This window comes from Perca flavescens, chromosome 12 (genome assembly GCF_004354835.1).
Source record: "Perca flavescens isolate YP-PL-M2 chromosome 12, PFLA_1.0, whole genome shotgun sequence".
NCBI lineage: Eukaryota > Metazoa > Chordata > Actinopteri > Perciformes > Percidae > Perca > Perca flavescens.
This window is the reverse complement of record NC_041342.1, coordinates 12589499-12599631: the sequence shown is the minus strand read 5'-3', so window position 1 is coordinate 12599631 and position 10133 is coordinate 12589499. Positions and strand designations below refer to the sequence as shown.

Sequence of the window (10133 nt, the reverse complement as noted above, 5' to 3'; positions counted from 1 at the left end):
CGTGAAATGTGACTTGTCTGTTGGTTTTAGGTAGTTCACCCTCTAAAGATCTTCATCTAGTCTTTGGCAATATATCTAATGATCAATGACTGTGGGGGTCATGCCCTGAGATTTCATAACCATCTTAATAATTGTTGTTTTAATATGTTTGTGCTGGGAGATCTTTATCATTAATTATTTCTAAGATGGTCATGGTGTATACCAGTGATTCCTAACCAGCGGTACTTGTACTTCAGGGGGTACTTCTGCAGTTGCCAGGGGGTACGTCGAAAGATTAGAGAGTAGCTCATATAATTAGAAAAAAAAAATCTAAATTATGATGATTCAAATATATCCAAATATATATCCAAATTAGCCAACTCTGCGTCCTTTTGGGCTCTAAGCGGTCTCCATCTTTCAAATACATCTCCAATATTTACCCAGACGGGTTTGTTACGTCTCTGGTCACGCAACTGTTAGAAACATGCTGTTTTTTTTAGGTCAGGTAGAATCTATCTGCGTTGATCCTGTTCGTTTGTTTGCTGCTTTCATGGCTGTACTAACGTTACAGCTGTAGCGCGCTGGGTTTACATTTTTACAGGTATATCTGGCAACCCGGCCTGGCTGTCAAACTGGACAGTTGATAACACGCAGGCCAAAACACAAACACAAATTCCATCACAGAACGGAAATTTCAAAAGGAGAAAATACTGGCATTAGCATTGTTGTCAGAAAAGATAGTATTTCAATTTAGCTTCCTTAATATCTGTGACGCATTGGGGTCAGTTTTGGATTTATTACAGTAAATGGGGGAAAAGGTTCAAATATATAGCTAAAAGTAACGTTAATGGATAAATGGTTGAAACATTCAGCTTCACTCCAAGTAGTAGTAGACTAGTAGGCTAGTAGGAGTACAATTGCTGACCAAACCGACCTGTACTTTGACAGTTCAATTGTATGAAAAAAATGAACAATATCCACTTTCATATAATTTATATTTAAATGTTTGGAACATACATTGGTAATCGATGACGGAGTAGGTGTGTTCATCTGACAGGGCTCACCAAAGAGATTTGGAACCCCTGGTGTATACAACAGATATGACATTCACTCAATCACTGTATTAAGTACAATTTCAGGTACTTGTACTTCCATTTTATTCTTTTATACTTCTACTCTACTAATACATTTCAGAGGGAAAGTGCACTACAATTACTTTACAAAAAGTTTTTAGTTACTTTTTAGATTAAGGTTTCACGTGAAACGTATGAGTTTAAAAAATTCAATACATTGCGGCTTGTGAGTCTGGCAAAGCGAGAATACTTGACCTCTCACCTCCAGATATCTAAATGAAAATGGGTTCTATGTGTATCCACGAGTCTCCCCTTTACAGACAGGCTTACTTTATGCAGTTTTTTTTCTTGTCAACTATCATGATTTCACAAATGGTTTACAGATTTGTAGGCCTTCTATTAACACAATGCTTGAAAAATAGTGCAAATAGCTGCTGTCAATGGGGGGTGAAATCTCCTTAAGGGAGCATGCCCCCAGGTTTGGGCTGAGTTCTGAATGTTTACAACATCTGGCTCTGCCCCTGGGCCTGACACCTATAGGACCTATAGGCACCTAAAGAGATAAAATGATCTGTGTATAAAGTAGATAAAACTAGCTCCACCATGACCTGAAACAAGAGTAAAATGCTGCTTATGCATTGATGCATCAACCTAATATAAAGAAAGATACCAGTTGGCGTTACTAAGTGGTCCAGGGTCACTTTCCAGGAACAGTATGTCATTTTGTGTACAGTATGTTTTGTTAAAACGAGAGAGAGAGAGAGAGAAAGAGCACACAACAGTAATAATATTGTAAAATTTAATTTCATGGCATTAATATAATGTATGTGAGCAGACAAGCTATCAAAATCAAAACAAAACAAAAAGAATATATTTTACACAAAATGAAATAAGCATCAGCAGCGTCATAACCACTTTTGAGATGATGACTGAACGAGGAGGAGGAAAGCCCAAAAACAGGACTGCTGGTACGACTGAAACAGGAAGGATTCAAACCCAGGCCTCCAACACGCAGCACGACCCGTCTACCAGGGAGACGTCTAGGCTTACAAGGTCTCAGGCAAAGCTATTCTGCTACGCTATCATGGGTAACTGTGGCAGCTACATACTGTACGCAGTACCGTCAGTCCTGTTTTTGCACTGGGATGTAGCAGATTGTACCTGGGTCAGATTACCATTTGAAATCAAGTCAAAACACTTCTTTCTGGAATTGATCGTTTGTGGCATAACGGAACTGACTCCACTGATCTAAAAAAAAGTGCAGATTCAGACAATATTGCACCCCAGGCGGATGGAAACATGCCAACACTGTGGATTCCAATGAATAATCGACCCAGGTGAGGAGGGACGCTTGCCACGGGTTACAGGTTCTGACAGCACTGGAGTTTGCTCCCCCTCTGGCCGTCCGTGGTGGGTGGCACGCTGATGTCCACCACATTGTTTCCCGGGGACTCGTCATGGGCGGACCGCTCAGCAATCTGTTTCTGCGAGACGATGCGGTAGATTTCTGTTTTTTTTTAAAAGATGGAATAGAAACCAGATCATCCATTTTCATCCTAAATTTCTTTTGTTGTTTTGGGTGCACACTGACAATCACTGGTGGAAGAAGTATTCAGATCCTTTGCTAAACTAAAAGTACTAATACCACACTGTAAATACTCTGCACTCTTACAAGTAAAGGTCCTGCATTGATATGCAGGACCTTTGTCGTAATTGTCTGACGCAACCACCCCTAGCCTCGCTTAGCCTAGATCCCGGAGGTAACCGGCTCCAACTAGCCTACTGCTCCCAATAGGTGACAAAATAACACCAACATGATCATATTTACATGTCGTGTGTACAAATAACATGAGACACAGCCATCTTCTAACCGTATACATACTGGGAACTATATTCTCAGAAGGCAAAGCACTGCTACTTCTGCTACTTGGGCGGAGTGATTTGCTCACAGCACCTGAGAAGCACCGTGGTGAGGAGCAGAGAGTTCACCTGGAGTTCGCTCAGAGTTGGAGTCATAATCACTCCGCCCAGAAGTAGCAGTGCTTCGCCTTCTGAGATATAGTTCCCAGTATGTATACGGTTAGAAGATGGCTGTGTCATGTGACCTTGTTATTTGTACACGCTGTGACTATACAAATCACAACATGTAAATAGGAACATGTTGACCTTATTTTGACACTTATTGGGAGCAGTAGGCTAGTTGGAGCCGGTTACCTCCATGATCTGTGCTAAGCTAGGCTAGCGTTGGGTGCGTCAGACAGAGTTACGACACGCAGAGATGAGAAGGGTATGTATGGACTTATCCAACTCTGGGGGATACGGGGAATAAGACAAAGTCCCAGTAAGTCTTATTGGGAATTTGCTTATTCCCCGAAACCCCCAGAGTAAGACAAGTCGATACATACCCTTCTCATCTCCGTGCGTGCTGTAACGCTGTCTGACGGCTCCAGCATTAGCTTAGCCCAGCACAGATCCTGCAGGTAACTGGTTCCAACTAGCCTACTGCTCCAAATTGTGACAAAAGTGACAAAATTACGCCAACATGTTCCTATTTACATGTTGTGATTTGTATAGTCACAGCGTTTACAAAAAACAACGTAACATGAGACAGTCATCTTCTAACAGTAAACAAACTGGGAACTATATTCTCAGACAGGCTTGCTGCAAGCATATCGCTCCGCCCAAGTACTATATTCTTCCGAGAATATAGTTCCCAGTTTGTTTACGGTTAGAAGATGGCTGTGTCTCATGTTACGTTGTTTTTTGTACACGCTGTGACTCATGTAAATAGGAACATGTTGGCATTATTTTGTCCCTTATTCGGAGCAGTAGGATTGCTGGAACCATTCACCTGCATGTTGTGTGCTGGCCTGATGCCGCTGGAGCCGCCAGACAGCCTTACAGCACGCACGGAGATGAGAAGGGTATGTATGGACTTGTCTAACTCTGGGAGTTACAGTGAATAAGCTAAATTCCCAATAAGTCGGCGTGTTCCTTTAATGGTTTAAATTTTTTCAATAATTTCAGCTGGACTTGTAGGCCTGTACACTGTTGGGTGGTTTAATTTATAATAAAACATCCTATTTTATAAACTACATGTGTTTTGTGTGCAAAAATCTTAATTTGTAAAGTAACTACTAACTAAAGCATTCCGAATTATGTAGTGGAGTAAAAAGTACAATATTTCTAGTGGAGTAGAAGCAGAAAGTGGCAAGAAAATAAAAGACTCAAGTAAAGTACAAGTACCTCAAATCTGTACTTAAGTACAGTACTTGAGTAAATGTTTTTAGTTACATTCCACCACTGCTGACAATGATACGAGAAAAGGTAAAAAGTTAAGGTCAAGACTTGAGTTACTAGAATCTTTTTTGCAGTTGCAAATCATTTCTCTCAGCAGGTAATTATTTTTTATTAAGATTATTTTTGGGGGCTTTTCCTTTTATTTGAAAGTGACAGTGGATAGACAGGAAAGGTGGGAGAGAGATGGGGGATGACACGCAGCAAAGGGCCGCAGGTTGGACTCGAACCCGGGCCGCTGCAGAGGACTCAGCCTACATGGGGCGTGCATGCTCTTACTGGGTGTGTCTTACCCCAGTGCCTGAACACGTGTCTTAAAGCTTGTGAGGTACAATATTAAGCTACACAGTGCCGGTGTGTTATCAGAACAAGGTTTGGGAATGATTGGCGTATGAGAAGTTAAGTTGACCTTTTAAGAGCAACTTTCATTTCTTATCATTCAAGCGTAGCTCTGACCTCCCACCTCTGTTCACAAACATACCTGTAAGGATATTCTTGAAGGCTTCTTCAACGTTTGTTGAGTCCAAGGCTGACGTTTCTATGAAGGACAGATTGTTCTTCTCTGAGGGGGGAGAAAGAAAACAGCGGCAGAAGCAGCAGAATCAGAATTTGTAAGAGGAGAACCAAGGATTGTGACGTTTCATACACATATTCTGTTCTTGCCACCTTCAAACAAAGTTGCCACCAGAAACGCGTCTGACGCGGCACTGCTGCTGCTAGCCTTGTCTGTAGACATGTATGCTTCACATTGATTGGAAATGTACTGCACTCAAGCAGTAGTATACTTCATGTTTAACATAAATATATACTTATTTGATTACGGCAAAGACAACGTCGGCAGTATTGACGACAAAATAGGCTACAGAATATTTGGTTCTGTATTGACAGGTGCAATATTTGAAAATCACTAATTTTTTTTTTTTTTAAATAACATTTATATCTGCATTCCTGTCAAAACCTAGGAACTTTCAAACATCAAAAGGCCATTTATTAAATGTATTTGTGTCAAAATGACATATAAACATCTTTTCCTATTCTATTTTGCCTGGAAACGCTTCCAACACGCTTGTGTGTCGCGTGGAAAATAAAATTGGAGCCGGTCCTATTCCTAGCATGCACGCTTTTTCGCCGCGCGTGCGTGTCACGCAGGCAGTGTGCAAGCCCTAACCTGTGAACATGGGAGCCAAAATAAAAAGGGACACGCCACGCAGCCCGTGTGCAGGAGGCCTAAAGCTTAGGTGTAGCACCCAAGTCGTTTTGGGCACCACCTAAGCTGAATTCACGTCAAATCAATGTGAGCATCAGAACTAACTAAACAAAATGACTTTCCTCAGATCTAATGATTGTAGTCGGTCCCCAGTGGACTTCTCCAGCAAGTGGTTTAAAAGTGATCGGTTTCATTCTGAAAAGTAAGCTTTTTAAGAACCGACATGGCTCAGGTCAAAAATTTTGTTTCAAAACAAAACTCATAATGACTGACAGCAGATGACTTACCACCACTGTACTTCATAGTGAGATTTGTTCAAACGGAGAGAAACTGTAGTCTTGTCTGTCACTGGATTTAAACTGATGCCTTTTGTCTTGAAGCTTTTTGTGTTATTTATTTATTCATTTATTGATGTCGCGCGACAGGTAGGGACAGGCAACTGTAAAAAGGCCTTAAGTCTTCTACAAGCCCAGGGAAAACACTATTGAATGTCAAATATCTTTAAAAATTATAACCACAATTTAAAAAATGTCTACAACTTAAAAAAATAAAAGGACATTCTATAGAGATCCCTCTCCACACTCCAATATTTAAGCCTTTCCTGTGTCTTTTTGGAAGTTCCAGTACCTGCGAATGCCCGGGCCTCATCGGTCGGCACGGCCCTGAGGTGGCGCAGGTCACTCTTGTTGCCAACCAGCATGATGACGATGTTGTTGTCGGCGTGGTCTCTCAGCTCCTTCAGCCAGCGCTCCACATTCTCGTAGGTCAGGTGTTTGGCGATGTCATACACTAAGAGCGCCCCCACCGCTCCCCTGTAGTATCTGGAACAGGACCAGGGACAACACGGTAACCACGCATTTCACTGGTGATGACCGCCGGAAACGTCTGCAGGTCCATGGTTTAGTCTTAAAAATCATTCTAGGCATTCAGTTTTAGTTTTTCATGACAAACATCTTTCTGTTGCTTGGACACCGACTAATCCAGAATATACAGTAGTAAGTACAATCTGCATTCTGACTACTTTACTAACCATGGTTGGATTTCATTTTAGCATGTTGTTAACTAGGTTGATATTCAGCTAATATATATTTTTAAAGCAGTCATGGGATGTTCACTTGAAATGGACTCGCATTCTACTATATGTAAGGGTCTCAAATGGGTCTTAAATTCAATTCTATGTGAGATATTACGGTTAAAGTGAAACTTTGCTCTTTGATACTCTTGATTTATATTACCTTTATTTATTCAGCAGATCTAAGGGCAGTGTGATAAACTGCATCAAATGGCTTCAATGTAGAGGGAGCCGCATTTATGCATGTAAATGATATCCTCGTAATCTAAAAACTGATTGGAAATGTAGCCTGAAAAATCTGTTTCCTACAACTTTTGCTGCGGCAAGATTTATTCCCACAAATGTAAAAGGATGCCAGTTTTGGCTTCAATTTCTTTATAAGTTCAGTTTTATGTGTTTTGAAAGACTTATCATCCACCAAAATGCCCAGATACTTGTAACAGGAAACTTTTCCGATGTGTGTCCCATCAAAAGTGGAGATGGTTCTTTTAGTTAAAACAGTAGATACATTTCTTTAAAAAAAATCATGTACTTTGTGCCATTTAACATGTTTAAGAGATGCACTTAATGTATAGAGGGCATTGAGAGGGCTGCCTGGAGTTCTGTGTCTAACTCAAGAAAATTAAGCAGTACCCATGCTATCATCATTGTTAAAAAGTGCCATCTACCTCTTTAACTAAATGTTGTATAACATATCCAAAAATGGGCCTCATTTTAGGGGATCTAGTATGAAAGATAAAGTATTTGCCCACGCTGAGGCAGGACTATCTGCAGCTCTCAGACATGGACTCACGCCGAGGTGATGGCTCTGTAGCGCTCCTGTCCTGCTGTGTCCCAGATCTGAGCCTTTATCGTCTTGCCGTCCACCTGAATGCTGCGCGTGGCGAACTCCACCCCGATGGTGCTCTTACTCTCTAGGTTGAACTCATTCCGTGTGAAGCGAGAGAGAAGGTTGCTCTTCCCTACGCCCGAGTCCCCAATCAACACAACTGGGGAGGGAAAGAGGATGAGACAAGTGTGTTAGGATACTGTATGTGTGATGGGTGAGGTAGAAGCCCTATATATATTAATAGAGCCAAGAAATGTTGATATTGCATAAAACAGTGCCTCTAAATGCTGGTTTCAACAGAACCCAGGGGCTTTGTGTTTGTGCGTGTGTGATTTATGGGCAGGGGTGTCAGACCGGGGCTTGAAATGGGCCCTCATGTGAGGAGGGCCCAAAAAGATACTAGAATGAATAGCTGTGGTTGTGGGGAGGGGCACATAGAGAATGCCTTTCTACAGGGCCCAGAATTTTGTGTTTTTATGAAAAACACAGATTCCTACAAAACTTGAGTCAATACAGAACATTAGTGTTACAACCCAATAGTGCTTGAGAATATGCCCTTTTCATTTTAAATTCACTACAGTCTTTGGAATGAAATAAATGAGTTTTTCCCCCTGATCCATTCCGAGTAGTTTCTCAGCAGCAACACAAAAAACAGCTACAGCACAGCATTGTTTAACAGACAAAATGAATGGCGATTTGTTTGATAAGCCATGCGTATTATGCTGTGTAATACTGTATCGAACTGTAATGACTGACACCTTCATCCTTCCTCTTATGTTTTGTCTGATCATTTAATTAACCACAAACAACCATTATTTTAGCTGAACTGTTATACAGCCTGTTTTGGGTGTCAGCGTACAGTTAACCACTGGCATAGAGGCAGAGCTACAGGGCAGAGCAGCTAAAGGAATGTGTCCCTTAGAGGCCAACCACCCAAGACTATGAAGATGCACGGTTATTTCATCCATGCCATCAAATAACCAAAACAAGAATGTAAGCCTTGCATTGTGCACCTAAAAAGGATTACCCACTACATAAAGAGGTGCTGAATAAATTAGGGTTTTGCTGTTCATGCTGCATCTTTAATATATACTCCATAAGCTTGACCTATCAAAATTAGAGTTTGGTCTCATATCGCTTCTTCGGAGAGCAGGTAGGGATACCTCCGAGATTCATAAGCCATCTACTGAAAAAAAACTAAAGGAATGTGACACCAAAACTGTGAGGGGGTATAAATATGGGGCTTTCATATTGAAAGCTTCAGAAAGTCAGGACGTGTGGAGATCCAGCTCCTGTGGCCTACTGTTGAGCATCCATAAAGTGACGGCATGGATTGATTATTAACAGGCCTTCCTTGTGTTGTCAGAGGAGAGTGATTGATCAGGCATGGACCAGGGCTGAGCCGGTGATCCAGAGGTGGAGCCTTTTGTTTGCTCTCTCCCATAGCTTCGACAAAAAGGAAATAAGAGCCGAACTTTGTCCCTGTCGACATCGCGCTGGTTCCTGGCTGCAGGAAGCTGATAACAGGCTTCATTAAAACCTGAATCGACAGTTTCAGACCGCCTTGCCCTTCCTGTTTCGGCCGGGTACACAGACGACGGCTCGGGCAGAAACAGAGAGATAGACAGGGAGAGAGAGAGAGAGAGAGAGAGAGAGAGAGAGAGAGAGAGAGAGAGAGAGAGAGAGAGAGAGAGCCTCCGGCAGATGCCCTATTCATCCCACAGAGGATACTTTGTTACATCTAAATGGCCCTTTGGCTTACACAGGCCCAGGATGTTAATGTGCCACAGGAGCTGATATCACGATCAAAGGAAGTCATTCTGGATCCGATCTGGGATCTATAGCCTATAAACACGGACCTGGGTCTGGAACCGCTTCGATCTGACGCAACTGATCAGGCCTATTGATAATCATCATGACACACTGCTTACACAAAGTTATGAGTTGCAGCATTTTCGGTCAATAAGAGCACGCAGGCTGAGTAACACTCCTCACCGGATGATGGATCTTGTTGATCAGGAGAGGTAGAGGCTAATAACAGGCCTTTTATCGACCTCATAAGGCGAAATAAAAAATAAACAAAAACAAACATCAAATGTCATTCAATAAAGCAAGAAAGTGTTCACTCAAACGCCCAATCCTGCTCTATACGAGTTGATGAAAGTTTAATACAAAGGCTGAGCACGGATAGGGTGTTGCATCCCCATACCTATAAATATAGCTGCAGGCGCTGTAATGTTACAATGACAGCATTATGTTGTAATAACACCAACCGATTATCATCCGGGCCGTTTCAGAGAGAAACAGTCTGTTTGCTTAGATGCGCATATTTTGCGAAAAATGACACAATAGGAGAAGTAAAGGCATATCTAAAGCTCTGTCGGTGTATGCCTAAAGGGGGAATGCAGTCATCTTTTTATTTATTTATTTTACCTTTGAACAAGAAATCGTATTCGTCGTCTCGGTTCCCCATTCTAGACGAGGCCGCTCCAACGCTTGTCTCCGGAAGAGGATGGGTGAAAAGGGTGCGTATGAATTGTCGTTATATGCCAGAAAAAAAAAATATGGTAAAGGTTTGCGCTGAGACTCTGCGCCAGTGTTGGCTGTCAAGGCGAGCTGGCCGCAGAAAGAGAGAGCTCCCAACTCTGCAGCGGGAGGGGAGGAGTCCGTGCGCTT

General features: G+C 42.0%; 1 protein-coding gene across 1 annotated transcript; it reads right to left on the bottom strand.

Moving 5' to 3' along the window:
- Positions 1–1837: 1837 nt before the first annotated feature.
- On the bottom strand, positions 1838–10121 carry LOC114564953 (ras-related protein Rab-11B). Its single transcript, XM_028592665.1, has 5 exons — positions 9891–10121; positions 7422–7617; positions 6184–6377; positions 4831–4911; positions 1838–2559 (listed from the first exon to the last, which is right to left on the bottom strand). Exons 1-5 carry the CDS (start codon positions 9928–9930, stop codon positions 2414–2416), a joined length of 657 nt encoding a protein of 218 aa, XP_028448466.1. The 5' UTR covers positions 9931–10121; the 3' UTR covers positions 1838–2413.
- Positions 10122–10133: the final 12 nt, after the last annotated feature.